We start from the raw sequence: 19,959 nt of genomic DNA, 5'->3' as shown, positions 1-19,959 counted from the left end.
AGTATTCCTTACCTGGACTCAAGAAAAGGCTAATCCAGTTCTTGTTCATCACTCCCTCAAAACCAGGATTGATTTTTTTTTTTTATTTTTTTTTTCCTAAATCTTATTTACGGCAACACCTCTGCTTCTTCATGGAATTGTGTAAAACATAACCTGAAAAGCTCTTAGGTTAATAAGGGGTATATCTACCTGACCAATTAACACATTGTTTTGCTATTTGAGTGTGTCAATGTCTCTGCTTTGATCTCCAGTTCGGAGGAAGATTGCATGGATATCTATCCCAGACAAATCTAAATTGTCATGGATCAAGCCCGACTATTAATCTGCTTTTGTTAAGCAGTGGAACCTAGTGAAGAGATCCACAGGTAAACATAAATACAGCCTATCAAAAATATTTTCTTAAAATAAAAAATATGAAACCAGGTCCCTGTGGCATACTGTTTTAAATTCCAGTGTATGGTGCAAACCTTACAGACAGACTGACAGTCAAAACACACACACATAAGGCCATGACTTGGCTTTATAGTGTCAAGCCCATACGTTGAGAGAAGTGGAAAGCTAACACTAACTCATAATTGGGTTAGTTAACTGTTGCAGAGTTCAACTATATGATGCCATTTCTCACGAGCGGGTTACCCTTGTACTTAACGTCCCTTTTAAACTTGAGTTCATAGCTACCCTGGGATCTAACAAAATATTTGATGTTTAGCATGAGAAGAGGTACATGGCTTATGATGGAGGAAAGATTAGAAAGAGAGCAAAAGAAATACAGGCCACTTGTCTTTGCTTATGCTAGTGATCCTTAAACTAAGAATTTCTGTGGCTTGATCAGAAACAGATTTCAGAAATGTGTTGTGTGCAGGGAACTAAATATTAGTCATTTGATATTCATAGTATATGTTATACTGTGATCTACTGTGGATGAGTGTTTATTGTTAAGGAATTAATAAGTAACTATTTTCTTGTCTGACAGTAAAAAAAAAAAATCTGGCACATAGGAGAAGTCACTGAGGACAAGCCTTTGTCTTCAGAACTTACATGTGCTTGTTTCTCTTGTTTTCTTTCCCTCTTTCCCCAAAACAAAACAAAACAAAACAAAACAAAAAAAAAAAGAAAAATCAAGTATTCTTGGGGCACAGGTTGAAATTCAGGCTGGAGTACTACTGGCTTTCCTACTCTATATGTAGGACCAGTGTCCTTTGAAAGACATTTTCTAGCCTCTTTTATCCACTGGCAGGATTGGAGAGTTTAAATTTAGATGTTTAGGTGTTTCTATGTTTTGGGCCCTGTTCCCAGGCGTCACAGAGCAAGTTATTGCTTCTCGATGTGCATCATAAAAAAAAAAAACAAAAAAAAAGCAAGCTCCTATTTTAGTGAGTGTTGAGGAAGACAGAGTGTGAAAGCTTTAAGTAGTCAACCTCTTTGATTTTTTTTTTTTTCCCCTCCCTGTTTTTAACTATGGAAGAGCTGTTAGGCAGGACGGTTGACGTTTTCTACTCTGTTATAAAGTAGCCCACTGAATTCTTCAAGATGTTTTGCATGCATGTCCCTTAGTAAACTGCATTGTGTTCTAATTTAAACAGATTTGTCTTCCTCTTTAACTTTTTTCCGATGTTTTATTTATCACTTCTTTATATTTCATAAGGAGAATTTGTGTGTCTGTTCATCAGGGACTGGTCTGTTATGCAACAGTGAGCTATTTCTCTCGCTTAATATAACCAGATTTCTTGTTCATGTATTGTTGGCATTTGTATGTTTTGAAAGGTTTAATCAGAACTGCTGTAATGAGACAAATAGATAATCTTTAAATCTATAGCTAAGCCAATTTAACGGCATCTTTTTGCTTCAAATCAGACATTAAAACCATTTCCCTACTAGTGAAAGCAGTTGTTCTACTATATAATCCTCTTAATTGAAAAGTTGTTGTTGGAATAAATAATAAAAAAGAAGGAACTTTTGTATACTTCATTTTGTGTGCTTGAGTCTAAATTTTGACCACATAAATCATCATCCTGTTGTTTGCTGTGCATCAAACCAAAGCTTGTTATGTAGCACACTCTTCTGACTACTTGATTTTGAGCATGCCTCTCATCATCTTTGAAGAAGGGCCGCTGACCGCTCATCTAAGGGAGGAATTTAGAGAAGAGGTAGGAATTCACGAAAATCAACTTTTAAAATACCTCCTATTACTTTTCATTATTTGTTCTCTATACTTAGCTTTTACTTTTCAGTTAGCAATATGTTCCATCCTTTGAAAATGTTTATTTTTTGTCCTGTAACTTCCAGTTTTGCAAAGGAGGATTTATATTAAAGAAAAAAGCTAAATATGAAGAGCGTTTCTGTGTGGAGAGAAAACACACCAAAAGCTTAGTCTAAATTTTGGGTACTACACTTACCATTTTCTGCCAGTACCTATCATGATACTTAACTTGAAATACTTGACCGGAGAGGGAACTTACTACAATTTGTCTTCTCTTATTCCAGAATAGTAGCTATGATGATATATGTGAGTAGTAGATACGTGTAAATTTTTTTTAGTGATTTATCCAGTATATTACAACCATGAAAGGTACTGGAGGTATGCGTGTGTTACTGTTATGGAGCCCAGTCATGCCTTGTTGAAACCAGGGGTGATACTGTTGGGTTCAGAGAGAGCAAACCTGACTGCTGGGTGGGCTGTTTGGCTTTTTGAGACTGCAACAAGGCTTTGAACCATTTTAGGCTTCTGCAGATGTAGATTGCCCATCTGCTTTTGTATCTTCCCTAGGTCCTATAGTGCACAGTGAATTTGTAGTAGGACTTAATGTATTTCTCTTCAGTTAAATACAGACCTGTCAAACATTCACAGGTCAGTATTGCATAGCCAGGTAATTGTAATTAAGAACTTCTGCTTTTCTTCTCCTTTTACTTCCCTGCTCTGTTTGTCACTATTGATCGTTTGTCACTAAAAATAAAGTGAGAGCTCTTTGGTTATATTTTTTTTTTTTTTATGCTTGTGTGTGTGGAAAGCACCCAGTTTTCTTTGGTACTGCTTCTGGAGCACAGTGCTGTCGTGCAGTTCAGCAGTTTTGGCTTGTGACCTTTCTGTGATATTTTTGATGACAATCCTGTTCAGTCGTAAGTGGTTTGCAGTTTCTGTTTTCAAAGCTCAATCGTGGGAATCATTTTGAAGTGTAAATATGTTTGGTTTTGGTGTTTTGGGTTTTTTTTTTTCAGGAAAACAGGAAGAAAAGAATGCATGAATTTTAGAGCAAAATCTTAATAGAATCATGTTAACTTATAATTAAGATGAAGCAGAGCAGCAATAACTGCTAAAGATAGGTCTCTCCTCTAGTTCCTGTTCATCCTATTGCTTTTAAAATTAATCTCAAAATAACTGGCATGGATTTTTTTTTTTTTTCCCTTAACAAATGTTTTGCAATCAAATATCTGTTCATATGTGCTTGGAATAACGTGGTTGCTGTTAATGGCTCACAAGATCTTTAGGAAATTACCATGTTCACCTTGAGACATCAAGGTAATTTGGGGATGCAGTGTGTTAATTGCCAGCGTTAACATTGCCGTGAAAGTCAAAGCTTGTGTTTTATATGTTGTCTGGAGGATGGTCTCTCAAATGGCGCTTCCCTGTAACACTACCCTGGCTTGTTAATGTCATATTGAGGCGAAGTCACCATGGTGCAGAAAGGAAGGCAGTTCTTTGTGCTAGTTTGGCCCAAATTTTGATGACTGAGGTCCCAGTAGTTTTAGATGTACAAAAGGGTTCTGGTAGGTGAGTTCGTTCATTCCAGATTATTTTTGTAAGCCGTGGTAAATTATATTGTCTGAGACTTGAAGCACTGAACAAGACTTTTTCTGTAAGAGTGATGGGTGACAACATGGTGGTTTTCAGGTTGGTTTCTATAATGGATATATTTTAGCCTAATTCTAAATATGCAGTGTCACCTAAGCAGTGAGCACCCCTAAAGTTTTCACATGACCTAAGAGCAGCATTAATTGTTACACATTTTCATGTATAAAGTGGTTATATACCACCCCCTTTGACTCGTATGTCTCTGCATCTGTGTAAGCAGTGACTAGCAAAAGTAAAAAGAAGACCTGCTTATGGATGCACTGCTCCTGAAACATCTGTAGATGAGACTGTCTGGGTGCAGGGATTAAACCTTTTTTCCATTAAGGTCAGTGATATGTCGTTCCTGCTATAAAAAAAGAGAACTACTACCTTTACTGAATTTCACTGTGGGGAATACTAGTTTTGAGCATCCATCAAAAAACAAGTATGGAGTTAACTCCTGTTAGCAGCTTGGTTTCAATTTGTTTGGTACTCCGCAGCTCGGGTATTAGGCTGACTTACATCTGTAGTAAGTAGAGTTCTCTCTTTGCATTGTTTAACTGTAAAGAGGCACATCATTTAAGTGACATTTGCCTCCAGATAACTTGCCTTTTGCATAACCTAATGCAAGTCACTGACTACAGCAAAAGTCACTTTATGCTTGTAATCATTTAAGAAAGAATCCAGCTCTGCCTATTCCAAGTGGTAGGAAAAAAATCAGTACCTTCATTTTAAATGACTTGACTTTTAGTTTTGAAGCATTGTTCTGCCATCGTAACTTCTAAATATGTACCAAAAAGTGTAAGGAAATCAGTTTGTCTCATCCTAAGAAGTTAGGAGCCAATAATTTTCTTAAACTTAGTATGTTGGAACATAGGTGGTGGAGTTAGGCACCCCTTATTTTGCAAGCTCTGCACTGACAAAGAAAGAATAAAGTCAGTAGAAACTCTGTGCTGACCAAAGACACTTGGAGATAATTTTACTTTTTACTTCCAATGCCATTGATGGCACCAAATCATCTGTCTTACGTTGGTATATAGGAATGGAACAGTGAAAATATTTGGTGAGGCCTCGTTCTTTCTGCCAGATGTACAAGACACAAACAGCCACTGTGGCAGTTAATTTAGCTTTTTAAAACAATCAATGCCCTCTTTAATGGTGAAATTTGATTACTTTCAAGACCTTCCTCAATGCGCAGCACTTCCATGGGATGCACTGGGGGTGGTGTTTGTTCATCTTCCCTCTTTTCCATACTTTCCACATTTCTTTCCTTGTTTTAGGTAAGTGGCTTTCAGTCTGAGAGCCTGGAGTCACCTAAACTGACAGAAGTTTGCTCTTAAACAAAAAAAAAACCCTCCACGTAGAACCACAAAAGTTTATACGTAATAAGGGAAATTCATAATTGTTTCCAAGTATGACTTTTCTGAGGAATGTGACAGTATGAAGTATGGTTCAGAATAAATATTTGTTATCCCTTTATAGATGGAACAAGTCATCAACATCCGTTACTGCGTTACTTCTTCTTCCTACGATTTCTCCTTCCTTGCTACAGACCTCAACATTCTGGGTACTTCTTTCCTTAGATTAGGTGGCTTTCAATTTAAGAGTTTGGAATCCTCCAATTCCTAAAGAAGAACTTAAGTCTGACTTTTTATTTGGTTTTTTTTAGCCCTACTGACTGCAGTAGGTACCACAGCTTCGGTGGACGTTTGTGAGGGGCTCTGAAAATGAAGGTGGTGGTAAATATTAGATAGGATTGGATGATCTAGCAGATCTTTTCTGTATTTAAAATGTGTGTTGTGCTAATGCTGTACAAGTGCATTCACATTGGCCCCCAAAAAAATCACAAATTAGAACAATATGAGAAATAGAGACTTTTAATATATAATACTGTGTTCTGCTTTTAATCTCTAAGGTCGCAATGCTTCAGTTTAGAGTTTGTATTTGCTTTTTCTATCCAATGGATTTCCTTTATAATTTAGGAATTATTCTTTCCCGGCTCCCCCCCAATTTCTACATTAACCTGGCACAATCAGACTGTTTATTTGTGTTATTTCCATCACTTAAAGTCCCAGATGCTTATTTTGTGTCGTCTCTGTGGAATCTTTGTTTTACTGCCTGGAACATAGTAACCAGGTCTCATAATACACAAGGTAGGACAGACTCGGATCCACTTTCCTCCAAGTTTTTTTAGCTCTGCAGAATTGATAGGAAAAGCGGCAACATCTGCTCTCAGAAAATAAATGAGCAAGAAGGTGATCCTTCTCTAGGAAGGTTTTCAGGATGGAGTAAGCTGAATTGAGCAAGTACTATGAAGTAGTTTTCGACTTCTGAGTTTTGTAGCCGCAATGGCACTGCATCAGGACTCTACACCTAAATTTCACACGTGCCTATTTAGACAGCCAGAATATAGGTGAAATGTTAATAAATAATAGCTGAGCATTTGTAAGGTAGCAGTCCCTTTTGTCCTTCACATGCCTACGGTGCCGTAAGTATTGCAATGATACAATTAGTGTTCTAGAGCCAGGGAATGTGCCTGGAGTTGGGGGCTATGTTGTCCCCTTGCTGGTCTCGTACTCTTCCCCCATGGTCTTCGGTCAACCGGCCGATTCAAGCTGTAAAGTTCTGACTTGAGGTGTCTCAGTACCAACAGCGTCATGGTACGCTCATCGGAGATCTTGAACTTCCAGTGGGTTTTGAACCAACTTTTTTTTTTTCCTCTGGTGACGTCAGAGAACTGAAAGCAGCAATTTGAAAAAATTGGGCCGCTCAGGTTTCTATATATAGCAGCTCTCAGATCCCAAGAAATCCAGTACTCTCATCTAGTCTGTTTTTAGCTGTCAGTGCTCATAAATGAATATGAACAGTTGTTCTTAAGTAGAATTTTAAGTGCCGTCATGTATGTTTTCCTTCTACTTGCTATTTCCAGCTTTTTTCTCTTTTTAGTGTTTTTATTTAAATTAAAATAGTTGTCTGTTTTTTCAGCCTCTTTGCTTTTTGCATTATACCAATGATGAGTTGACTTTCAGCAAAGGGAATTGTGGTCATCACAGTACTGAGAAGCACCTGACTTGCATCAAAACCAGGCTGGTTTGATGTCAGGCAGGGGGACTGGTTTCAGCTTTAGGGTTCTGTGCACACCATTTCTCATAAATTAAACATGAGGATGTCCATGTATGGGAGTGATTTATTTATTTTTAATGAAACCAATTAATTTTTTTTATTGGCAGCATGGGGGAGTTGAAGGGGGGATTGAAGAAAGAGTCAATGACTGATAGAGTAGGAAAGGTAGAGTATAACTGAATGGCAGATGTTAGAAGAGTTTATGAAGTTAACTGCTTCTGTTTTATATATTTACTCATAACTTTGTTTGACTTCTTTTATATACAGCAGAAAAGGTCAGGCAGGAAATAGTTTTCACAGAGGGTTTATGAATATAGTTTTATTTGTTTGATTTTGATGACACACACACCCCGCACCCAGAAAATACTGATCCGTTTCTCCTCCAAAGATGCCACCTGAGTGTTCCCAGATGCAGAAGGAGAGGGCACACAGCAAAAAACTATAGTTTCCCTTTGCTGAGGAGTTGTGGAACAAGTTACCCTTCCACAAGAGTTACAGCCATCCTCTCATCCCGCTTGAGCGAGACCTAAAAATATTCTTTTGTGACATGGGATCATGGCATGGAGAAGAAAGGAGTCACTGATCTACTGTGTTTAAATTCTTTGTATTTTATGCTGCCGGTTGGAAAAAAATAATGCTTTCTGTATGCATGGAGCGATACAATTTGCGTTCGTGAGGGTAGAATGGGGAACATACCTGAGAATCTCACATTTAATTTAAACTTTCTTTGATTCGCTGTATGCTTCTTAATTCATTTGTGTATGTATGCTATTTTCACTCACAAGTGATTGAAATAAAGGAAGGAGGGGTTTGAGAGCAGCAGCTTTGTACACGGAATATGTTTTTCTCCGTGATGACAGGCTTCCCGTGGGATGAGAGGCAAGTGCCCTGGTCCGTGTCTCGGCCCCGTGGCTGGGTTCGGGGCAGCTCCTGGCCTCTGGCACATGTAGAGAATCCTGCCTCTACCGGTGCGGCTCTGGGGCTCGGCCGGGGGAGCAGATCTCTAAACATCTCTTACCCTGTAAGACTGGCAAGTAATTATTGTTAGAAAATCTGAGCTCTTTAGTTAAAGTGTATTTGAGATCAAAAATATCACAACAAAGTTGCAGGTGTGTACCCTTCACACTCTCTGAAAGCTTAACAGTGTCTCACTGAAGGATTCTCAAAGGCTAGTGTTGCAAATTTGCACTTTTTTTTTTAATCTGTTCATTGCTGGCTCTACAGTTGGATTTTTCCAATGTTATTCCTAGATCCTTGCATTTGGTGTCAGGTTACAGGCTCACATTCCCACAGAATTATAGATGTGAAATTTTCAGCTGAATAAACTTCTGACTTTTGGCATGGATTAATACTCGTAGCTTTTGTCTGTCTATTTAATAAGCTAACCTTACCTACGTACTGTCTGTTGCTGGCACACAATTGTTGGAGCCTGACAATCCCGTATCGGTCTGCTTTGGCCTTTTTTCTCTTGCACGTAAGCACAGTGAGCGTTATGATGTCTAAGTGAAGTTCATATGACAGACAACCCCCACATACGATGCATTCTCACTAAAAATATGTCTGGGGAAGGCTCATTGGAGTGGCTACCAGCACACAGTAATGTCCTACATACTTTACGACCTCGCCTCAAAAGATAACTGATTTTTCTTTCGTTAGTAGTTCACGATGTATACCTAATAATATAGTTTCCTTATAACTGTTTTAGGCGATCTGCCTTGTCAAGAGGCAGATCAGCTTTTTAATCCCTGAATGAAGTCTTTGATACCTGGTCGAATTATTCTCTTTATCTGTATGTGGAAAACTAGAAGACTGTAGCTTTCACAGTACAGCTTCTGCGCTTGTATCGAGGAGGAGCGGTCTTACGTGGTGTATCAGTAAGTGTCTCTCTTTCAGGCCACTGTCATGAGAAAAATCCTGATGGCAGTCATGACAAGGAGAAATACTTTGATGACCACTACGAGTCAGTTGCAGCAGTTGCAGAAGGACACTCTGAGGGAGGTACAGAAGATCCAGAAGTCCTTACTCAGAGTTCAGCGAGGGATCCCTCCTTCTTGAGACTGGAAAGTAAGTCAGCCTTACAAAATCAGTGCTGGCAAATGAATCAATTTCTAGATTTTTCAGGAGAACTGTCTTCCTTCCTCCAAGAAGCTATGTTTTCACTCACCTCCCCATCTGTAAAGTGACAGGTAACCCTTAAACCTGGTTTCAGTCTGTTCACTCTTCTTCTCCAAGGTTAACATCAAAATGCATTCAATAAAAACAAAAATGAGATCAAGGTTTAGATATTTTTCAAGGTAAAGGGTACAGTTTTTTGCAAGAGTCTACAAACACATGTTGGTTGCACCTCAGCGAATTCTTTATCAACTGTGCCAGACAGAAGGGAAGAAAAACAGTGTCTGTGGTTCAGGTACAGAGAGCTTTATTCAGTGTTTAATGCACGTATGTAGAGAAAAGACACCACCTCAAACAGGCAGAATTCTGGTTTGGAAAGGAAACGGATGAAAGTAGTCTAGAGGTGTTGATTTTTTGAAGCAACGGTTGATGCTTATTTGCAGTGGGGAAGTCTGCATTTTCCAGTCCCCCTCTCCATTTGCAGTGAGTAGTCAGTGATATTTGGTTTGTGCAAGTGGAAAAATCAGGTCACCAAAAAAAAAAATCCTTTTTACACAATTTGTGGAAGCACCAGGAAAAGAATTTTTGAAGTTTTTATGGTATTCCCTCTTAGACACAGTCACTGCAGAAAGCAACGGTTCAGAAGGAATGGAGGGTTTAGAAGACGATCAGATGTCTGAAGAGATGCTGGCTTTGGTGGATGAGTTTGAAAACTCCTGGCCTCAGGAAGCTTTTGAAGGGGCACTGGAGGTAAAAGGTCGTCGGATGGACTTGCAGGGAATCCGGGTCCTAAAGAAGGGATCTCAGGATGGACTGGCTAGCTCCTGTTTTGGGGACTGTGGTGATGATGATGAAGCCGAATGGGTAAGTTCGGAGGAGTTTACTTAAGTCTTGTACCAACTTACTATTGTGGAGGAGGGAAAGATGAGGACAGCTCATGGGGTTTAACACTGGAATATATATATATAGGAACTTCCCCTGTGGGCCTAAAAGAGCTGGTTCATGGCTTGTGTGAAATGAGTAAGTAGTTTTAATCCATCTTCTAGAGGAAAGGCCTCCGCATCACTAAAACTGATGTAAGGCCTGATTATCAGCAGCAAGAGCTTAGGTGTTGAATGATGGTGAGTGCCTTCAAACTTCCTGCTCACAGTTACAAAGGAGAACTGTTTCTAACCAAAAACTCCGGTTATCGTGAAAACAATGAAATATCTGTTGTCATCATGTTACAAACGAAATATATAATGAAAAATGCCTTTCAGTTCTCCAGCAGTTCAACTGGTTTTCTCCTATGTTGGAGAGTTGAAGTTGCATACTTTGTTAACACCTTTGAAATTGAATCTTTGGGCTAAAACAAAGAGTGTATTAGAGCTGGTAACATTCATGGTGTTTCTGACTGTTGACCTTGCTAATACTGTTCTTTTGGTAGATCACTTTTCAGGTCAAACGTTTAAAGAAACCAAAAGCTGAAAGCTTGGATCTCCAGGAGCCAGTTGGGAGAAACGGGGAAGAAGGGACTAATGGAGAAAACGAAAACTTTTACCAAACTGCCCTGGAGATCAGTGGACCAAAGATACCTTCTCCTGGACCAATAGGTAACCTGCTGCTTCTAGAGAAAGCAAGTCGTTCGCAGCTTTTGTATTACTATGGTTTATTTCCTTTGCAGCTTTTGTATTACACTGGTTTATTATGGTAAATACGCATCATGAAGACTGTGTAGTGAAATAGGCCTTCTAGATGAGTACGTGAAAAAATCAGAAATCTCTTCCATCTGCACCTTCTTCATGAAGTGCAACATAACTTTATCTGCTGAATGAAAACTTTCTCGTTAATTCCCAGAACTTCTGGGAATGAGGTGGCAAGAGTGGAGAATGAAAGAGGTAGCTATTGTGAGTAGAAACAGTAAAAGAGAGAAAGGGGTTTAATGATCTTTTTCTTTAAAATTGAATGGGCAGAGAAGTTAGTTTATCAGATGAGACACACCTGTTTGGGGACAAATGCGGGATGAAAACTTGAATTGATTACTGAATAAACATAAGACACACAACTTAAAAGCAGAAAGCTTGCTCTAATAAAAATAAAATAAAATTTAAACATTTAAGTGTTCTACTGTAACTGTTCTGCTGATACTATAAGAGAAAACTTAGAGACTGTCTTCCAGAAGATGGGAGCTAAAGAAGAGCAGAGTTTTGCACCAACATAGATAAGGAGGTTTGGAGAGAGAGGTGGAGTTTTTGCTAGTTGGGTAACAGGAATTGGAGAATCGTCTGTTAATACGGTGCAAGCTAGTTGGACTGATGCATTCGGGTGGACAGAAGTCATCAGCACGTGATTGCTTGGGATGAAATTCAGAGCTGCTGGAACCTAATGATGCCAAAGAAGAGAACCAAAGTATTTGGCCCCCATACTTTTTGTCTTGCCTTGATTTCAGTGGAGCAAAAATCTTAGTGTCGTAGGGCTCATGTGTAAGCAAAGATGTGTTCTCCGATACATTTTTAGTCCTTGATGATGTGATGACCTGGAAAGCGATTTCACATTCTGAAGGCTTTTACATTAAATCTTTAACAAGCTTCTTTTTTAGCAAATGACAAATACAAGTTATTGAATTAAATAGTTAAATAAGGGGAAGGGATTACATGAAAACAGACTGGCATTTGTGAGCACACGCCTGTCCTTTCCTTGATGTATCTTCTCTCCTTCTGAGCTGCTTTTGTGGCTTTATTACATAGCATCCCTCGATTGTAAAGTATTTAACTTGTAATGCTCCTGTGAGGCAGGGTCTGCTGACATCCTCTGTGCAAGAGCTAAATCATCACAAGTTTAAGTAACATATTGGAGGTCACCTGGGGAGTTCCTGGTAGAACAGAAAAATGACGGTAGCTGTCTTGTGTTTGACTGCCTCTCGGACTACTGAACTGTCTCTGTGTAGCATTGCCATACCTCTCGCTATTTTTTGCCGTTCTTGCAGAGAACTCCTCACAATCAGATAGTTCACGGTGGTGGTGATGAGAACTGATCATTCCCCTCCAAAGTTTCCTAGTGTTTCTCGAAGTTAATTTGCCTTTAATGGGAATACTTTTCAAAAGACATTGTATTACAGACATCATCGTTATTTTGCAAAATTATGGTGAAGCCATTTACTATACCGTGGGTGGGAAATAGGATTTGCAAAATTTCAAGTAACGAGAAATAAATACTGAAATACTCTCTGCGTAGCTGGTGCGATAGACCAGCATGTTGTTAAACTTGGCTTCCCACTGTGCAAATTTACAGTTACGATGAATTTTTCTTATGTTCCAAACGGTTTGGATATTTCTGATATGAGAGGAAAATGTTTCCTAACAGTTAACGCAAGCTGGATTCCTAGGACTTTATCAAGTATCCACCAAATGTAAGGGAAAGATTTCAGTAGGCTTTGGTTTAAATGTGAAGATCAGGTTCTTGTTTCTCCCCGTGATCTATTTGTTAACATGAAACAAGTTATTTAACCTTTCCCTGCCTCGGTTAACTTCTCTGCAAAATGGGAGGGCTGAAGTGTAATTACTTAGTAGTTTCAGAAATGTTGCTATCTCGAGTGTAAGAATGCAGTAAAAGCCACTGTCTATCTTAAACAATATTCTTGAAAAGAAACAGCAGTATTTTTCACCTGGGATTGTCAGAAGATGGAGCAATCAACTTTTATTAGTTTTTACTGTAGCTGCAGAACATAAATGATGACTCACAAACTTTCTTTAAGGACATTCAAATAGAGACATTGCCTATAAACAAGAGGGCGATTGATCTTAATCTGCAGCTATTGAAAAAGTGTAGTGAAACAGGCTTTAAAACTCCACCTCCTAATCTGTCTTAGGATCCTGTTCTGTCTTTGGATCCCACAAGTTCTATTACAGTCCATTTAGGTTCAGGAATGTTCTCGAAATCCGGCTCCAGGACCACGACTTTTGTAACATAGGGAATGTATCCACTGGTATGAAGTATTTTGTAAATCATTGTACTGAAGTAAATGTCTTTCTGCTTCCAGACATTTTCTTCTTTTTTCTTTTATTTTTCTTTTCTCTTTTTCTCCTTTCTCAAGGAAAAAGGCGTGACTATCGCAGCCTTGGCTGGCCAAGTCCTGATGAATGCCTGAAACTCCGTAGGGTAGAGCTTACAACTGTAGCCAGCACATGGCTCGCTGTTTCTGCTAAAAACATTGAGTAAGTATCTTGTATATGAATGCTAAATAAGTTACTCACACAAAGCCAGACAGTTACATGGCCTTCAGTGTGCGTAAACTGAAGATTTTAGTATTCTTTAAAGTAAGAAAGAACTGGCAGAATTTCGAAGCGGTTTGAAAATATTATGTGGTATTTCATCAGTAGACTTGCAAGGAAAAATATAAGGGCAGACAGAAGATCCAGTTTCTCTCAGTTCTTGAGCTACTGAAATGAGATTCTGTCGGGTTCTGGGCAGTTTAGACTCACTAGAGAACACTGTAATGACTCTTTCTGTTTGCTTCTCCTGACTGATTCAGCTTGTTTTGTGACTTTTGTAGCATTACAGAACACATTGATTTTGCCACACAGCTGCAAGAACCAGCCATGGAGCCCCTTTGTAACCCAAACCTACCAGCCAGTATGCATACTTTGGACCACCTGCAAGGCGTCTCTAATCGGGCCAGCTTGCATTACACTGGAGAAAGTCAACTGAAAGAGGTATGCCAGAGTTGAAGGCTATCACACAAAAACGGCCATGCCATGGCAGATTCAAGGTGCATTTAGCTCATTGCTCTGTCTCCAGAAATGACCTTCAGTGAGGGAACGTTTGGATAAAACCGTAAGAACAATGCAAGCTGAAAGCTGTGTTTTACCAGAATGTTTTCCCAGCCATCTACGATCTGACCTGAGGGAAATCCTAAAGCACCGTTGGTGACTTTGTATTTATAGCTCTTGATGGACGAATTAGTGAACGAAAAGTCCAGCTGAGCATACATAAAACTTCTAGCATTCTTAGTATTGAGTGCCATGGAGTTACAACACTGTGTGATGATACAGATAGTATTAACTCAAGACAGACAGTGATGTTTAGGTTGGAAGAGGTTACAGCGTTTGTAAAAGGCTGGGGAAAAAAGCAACCAGCAAGTGAGGGACATCTCTTACCAGGTTCCAGCATCTCAGCACTTGTTCTTCCTCTTCCGCAGGTGCTACAGAATCTTGGCAAAGACCAGTACTCCCCACAGTCATTAGAACAAGTTGGTACTCGAATAGCCAAAGCTTTGGAAAAGGTATGTGTAAATGAGAAAAATGAGAAGTCTGGGCTTACTGCTCGTGACTGACATAGTGGACAATCCAGTCTCGAACCGTTTGTCTGAAATCCCAGTCAAGGAACGTATTAGTACTTGGACTAGGGATTTGTGTCTATTCAGCATCTGTAATGCCCTCACAAGTATTTTGTTGAGTTATATCCTGCGCTTATGCTGTCAAGTGTCTTGCATATCTCTCTACTACAACTTAAGCTCATCAAATTTCCCAATATTTCCGGCGCTGTAGTGAGCAGTGTTGCTCGTTGTTGATGTATATTAAACTATTTCAACAGTTCTCAGCCCTCCTCTTTCTTTTTGTGCTACATTGACTTGGAGCTTACAGAAAGTGGCTCAACGCTCCAGTCACGCTCCTGGCACGCAGCGGTTGGAGAACTGACAGGCAGGGGCTTCTCTTCTCTGCCCACTTCCCTTTGCCGTACGCAGCGCTGGGCAGAGGGTTCTTTGCATTCAACCGGAGGTACAGCACCATGTGCAAGGCTCTGCTTCCTGGTGTCCCAAGAGAAAGCCAAGCTTCCTGGCTAGATTAAGGCTACTAAGGACCTCAGCTGAGGGCCTTAGGAGGAGATGATTAGGGACATAATTTTCCCAGGATCTACAAGGTAGATAAGGACGCAGGGATTGTTGTTATATGTTTACAGCTAGTGGGGACAATATCCCAAACTACTACAGAAAAGAGGGCTCAGCCAAAACAGTTTGGTGCCCCCAGGCTATTCTACCGAAAGCCACCTGAGGAACATTTTGTGCTTTGAAACTAAAACCAATAGAGCTTTGTAATTCCCGCAAAGTTAAAGATGTTACTCTTAGGCTCGTGTTACAAGACTTAGCTTCTTTTCGCTTTAGATATATACTAACTTTTTCTCTGAAATGCCACAGTTCCCCCTGCAAACAGGAATCTTTATCCAAATAAGCTGAAAATGTAGTGCCGAGACCAGAAACCGAATTCTCAGGAAGGCTAGCTCTGTTGGAAGTAAAATGCAGTTCTTCTGTCTACCAGCCTCATTCAGTATTCACAAGAGCTAATCAAACAAATCAAGATGGCTACTTATCTAATTGCATATGTGAGCATAAACATTCATTTACTGTATCTGAGTCCACAGAATTCGAGCACATAGTATTTTCCTTGCTAACACGTGACATGGGAGTCAGCCAGCTACAGGCAGCAAACTTAAATCGGCCAAGCTGAGCTGCATCCCAGAGCATCCTTTCTCTTTCCAGTGACTGCAGAGAGTCTACAAGTCCAGTCAGCTAACTTAATAAATTTTTTTTGCTTTATGTTGGGTAATGTGTATACACACCTAGATGCTCAGCATCAGGCAGCTGGCTAGAATCTGTTGTGGCTGCTGGAACTGTTCGTGCTGTCTAAAGCTATTTAACTGCTATTCCTTTCCGAAGAAAATGATGTTGCATTTGGAATTTGTATTTCGTTTGGCAATCTCATTTACCTGGCTATTGCATATATGTTGTTAGATAAGAAACTTTTTGCTGCTTTGAAATAGTTCAGTGTGATTTTTCACGTGTAACGCCCTCTACCTCAATATGTCAAAGAAATTGGAAGAGTGAACGACAGGAAGACTGTTCACTACAGGAGTTTACGTGACTGGTTTTTCTTTTCTTCTTTTGCCAGAATCAGACTTCATGGGTCCTCTCTAGCATGGCAGCTCTTTACTGGAGGGTGAAAGGCCAAGGAAAGAAGGCAATTGATTGCTTACGGCAAGCATTGCACTATGCACCCCATCACATGAAGGTGTGTACACGTGTGCCCACTACTCAGATGAAATGAGGTTTTGCGTGTTGCAATAAAGCTTTCGCAGACTGTTGTTAAGGCCAACACTGTGTACCGAGTGTCTGTAATGTATTAGATACGAGCTAGTTGTGGTGAAACCTCTATAAACTTTCACCACCTGCTTAGTTTGGACTGTCTCTTTTTTAAAAATTGTTAAAAATTATTGTTATTAAAAATGATAATTTAAAAAGAGACAACTGCAAAAGAGGTTCAGTGGAATTTCCTGCAGTTCAGTGGGTCTGACGCCTCTCTGGGCAATGCAGCCTTGAACTTCCCCCCTGTTATATAGGACTTTGGATCTTCACCAGCCTTTGTCTGGACAAGTCTTCTGACCTGAGAGGTGGGGTTTTTCTGTATATTTTCTGGTTATGCTTTTGAAGAGGGGAGTGTATCTTCTGGTTGTGCTTTTAAAGAGAGGAGGAGGTGATATCTAAAGGAATAACTTAAACGCTTAAATCTAAGTGTTTGGGCTGTGAATCAGAGCTGGACACTAGTGCCTGACCTTGTGCAGCAGTTCTGTGCTTCACTCCAAGAAAAGGCAGTACTTTGGACATAATCTTCTGTGTAGTGTTTCAGTTGACAAAAGTGCTTTGTACCCTTCACCTTGCCACGTAGTATGCTGAGCATTATAATGTCTATTCTTATACACCAAGCTCCCCCTTGCAAACTGATAAATGCAATATAGGCTCCTCACTCAACGTTGCAGATTTCACTTTGGGACCTGAGCAACACATTGTGCAGCATTGCAAAATGTGGACTCCTTTTTGAATCTTGGTCTTAAATCCTTCTCTGAAAATCGGGAGACAAAGTAATTTACACTCTTGGGATATTAGTGGGAGGAGTTAGCCATTAAGAGTAGAAATGCCTCAACTAAGAAATGCACGTCCCCACTGCACATCCTATGTATCTATGTCTCCTATAATTCTGTCTCTTTGCACTTATCCTTTTAAAACAAGGTTGGAACCCAAGATCTAACACAAGTTCTTGCTTATTTTCCTGTCTTTCTGTGTAACTGGGAATGGTTCCTCAGAAATGGAGCGCTTAACTGTGTGACTTATAAGGGTCAGAGTATGGATTGGAAATTGCAATTTGGCAAGATTATGGTGTAGAAGTGCTGTTTTCTAGAAACGCGATATTATGTTACTTGGGACTGGCTGAGTCTCCGAATTTGTGCCTTGTTTTTGTTCTCCATACTGAAGCTGCCTCCAGAGAAAACTGGGTCTTGTTTCTAAAGATGCAGCTGCAACTTGAACTCAGTGAGAGTTAGCACTGAATTAACAGCTATTGATATTTTGTTTTATCCTCCTCTTTGGTTTTATGCACCCTGGCTACTTTCTCTTGCCTTTTCTCATGTAAATAAAAGGTAATTAATTTTCCTGTGGGTTTCTTTCGTGATTCCGACTTCCGTAATATCTGCTCTGCAAACATGACGGACTTACCCACCAAAGCTACTCCTTGCCTTGTGGAAGTCGAGGAGGCAGGGATCATACACATCCAAAATTTTTTATTGTCCTGTTTGAGGGCACCGAAGTCTTGCTACGAAGCAGTATTTTGTCTTTTGAAGGTGTGAAGCCCAGCTTCCAGAGAGTCTGTTATGGCTGTCAGGACTCAACAGTTTTGTCAGTCAGACAAGGTCACAGTCTGGAAATCCAGGAAATAAAAAACATACCAGCAGTGCCTAGCTGAGAAAATGTTATTTATAGCTGTTACCCAGCATCATGTAGGGATTCTGTGGCAGAGGCAGGATAAAAAAACAGTCCATTGGTTGCGCTAATGGTTAGACTCTTTTTTCGCTTCCCTGCTGTCCCCTTTTGTTCATATTCCTTCCCCTTTTAGGCAAGAGCTGAAGGAAGGTGGTCAAACAAAACAGCTTCTCTTGTCTCTGAGAATGCATCTCATCTTTGGGGAGAAAACTGGTGTAAGAGCATCTAAAAAATAAATGTGCATACTAGGATGCTTAAGCAAGTTAATTTTTGAGTTGTTTGTCTACGCAACGGTAAGGTTTGTCACTATTGTGAGCGGATGTGTGTATGTGAGGGGTTTTTTGATTATAATGGGTGCAAATGCCCTTTTGTAGTAAAATGGGTCTGGCTCATCCCTTTCAACGTCACCAGACAGTGAAGTGGGTAGTAACCAAGTGAGAGCGGCCAGGCAGTGGAATCTTCTAGAAATTTGTCTTGCTGATCCTGAGACAGTTTCAATGGAAAGAACCTCGCCGTTTATCACTTGCTCTTCTCTTCCAGGATGTACCGCTAATAAGCCTAGCAAACATCTTCCACAACGCAAAACTCTGGAACGATGCCATCATTGTGGCTACCATGGCAGTGGAAATAGCACCGCACTTTGTGGTTAATCATTTCACACTGGCAAATGTCTACGTAGCAATGGTGAGCGTGCTGTCACCCAGTTGTGTCCGTCTTTTTGGTACAGTGTACGTATATATGTATATAAAAATCATATTCTCACAAATAATTTTGAAGGAGCAGCATTCAAGAAATTGAGGTAGGATCAACAAGAATGAATGTTTGTTGAATGCCAAAACTCTTATTACTCATTTTACTCTTATTACTCATTTGGTACTTGGAGGCCAACATTTTTATAAGCTAGCTTCAGAATGCTGTCTGCAAAGCTTTGTTAAGACAGTAGCAAACAATTGATAATTTGGGTTGGCTGCCCGTCTAAACACAGGATACTTTTATAATACTGGAAAATTAATGATAAATTTGGTCACTATCCTGAAGAGCTGAACTTAGCATAATAAATAAAACCCAGTTCACAGTTGTGGTGAACAAACACAAGGGAAGTTTAATTTCAATGTCTGGATTATCAACACCCAAAATAATTTACAGATTGAACTCAAATTTCTTCATACTGTCTGTGTATTCTGATCTGCAATTTAGCTTTCAGTGCTTGCTCTGAACACAAAATGTTCATTCCTTTTTTCTTATTAATGCTGAATTGGTTCTTGTGTGTTTCATCCTTATCTTTAACAGGGCCAGTATATTTGAAGGGTAAAAGAGGCACCGTTAAACTGAGACATAGTTGAGATATATGTCTGTCAAAAGTATTTTCAATTACACATGTTACTGTGTACCCCTGCCATTTTTCATCACTTGTCATAGATTTGTCCTTAATGTTTTGTTCCTGTGGTTGAGGGGATGATGGAGATAACAGGGCAAGTTGAGCAGGTAATCACGTACTATGGCTATCGGGGTTGAGAAGAGTTGAAATGCACAGTGCTGTCAAACACAGAATGGAAACAAACTGAAGAAAGGCAGGACTTTGTTCTATTGAGGTGTTACTTCTGACAGTTGTTTGAAAGAAACAAAGTAGAAGTTTGCTGCTTAAGTTGCCAGTGTCTTTTTAAAGTTAGCACGGTGCCTAAGGATAACTTCATTCTCCCTGGATCTGAGAGATTTCGCAATGAAGCCCCATATTCAGTATAAGAAATCACGGTAGCAGCAGGACAAAATTTTATCTTCTGGATCAAATTATACTAATATAAAGACCAGTTAATTTATTTACATCATATTTAGCTTGCTGTATTTGAGAGCTTACTCTGACCAACAGGTTGTAGAAGATGTTGGGCTAATTAATAGTATAGCATTATAGAGGCCAACATTCCTGTATTTGCAGAACTTTGCATGGATGCTTTAGAAATTATTGATGTTGGAATCTAAAGGAACATCAAAATAATATCAGATCACAGCAAATGTAAATGATTACATCTAAAAATGGAAAAATCTGATTCTTGTTTTCATTGCTGTTTGACAGTGCTCCCACAAACTAATTTGGAATTTTTCTACTTAATTC

General features: G+C 39.6%; 1 protein-coding gene across 1 annotated transcript in view; it reads left to right on the top strand.

The window, feature by feature from the left end:
* Nucleotides 1–19,959, top strand: part of TTC17 (tetratricopeptide repeat domain 17) — a 46,965-nt gene that overhangs the window by 25,050 nt on the left and 1,956 nt on the right. The window contains 8 exon segments of the mRNA XM_009695962.1: nt 8,846–9,016; nt 9,678–9,928; nt 10,491–10,656; nt 13,137–13,257; nt 13,596–13,755; nt 14,241–14,324; nt 15,988–16,107; nt 18,390–18,533. Of these exon segments, the coding sequence (XP_009694264.1) occupies nt 8,846–9,016; nt 9,678–9,928; nt 10,491–10,656; nt 13,137–13,257; nt 13,596–13,755; nt 14,241–14,324; nt 15,988–16,107; nt 18,390–18,533 (1,217 nt within the window).

Source organism: Cariama cristata, unplaced genomic scaffold, assembly GCF_000690535.1.
Source record: "Cariama cristata isolate BGI_N322 unplaced genomic scaffold, ASM69053v1 scaffold8862, whole genome shotgun sequence".
NCBI classification, from domain to species: domain Eukaryota; kingdom Metazoa; phylum Chordata; class Aves; order Cariamiformes; family Cariamidae; genus Cariama; species Cariama cristata.
This window is presented reverse-complemented; position numbering and strand designations above follow the sequence as displayed.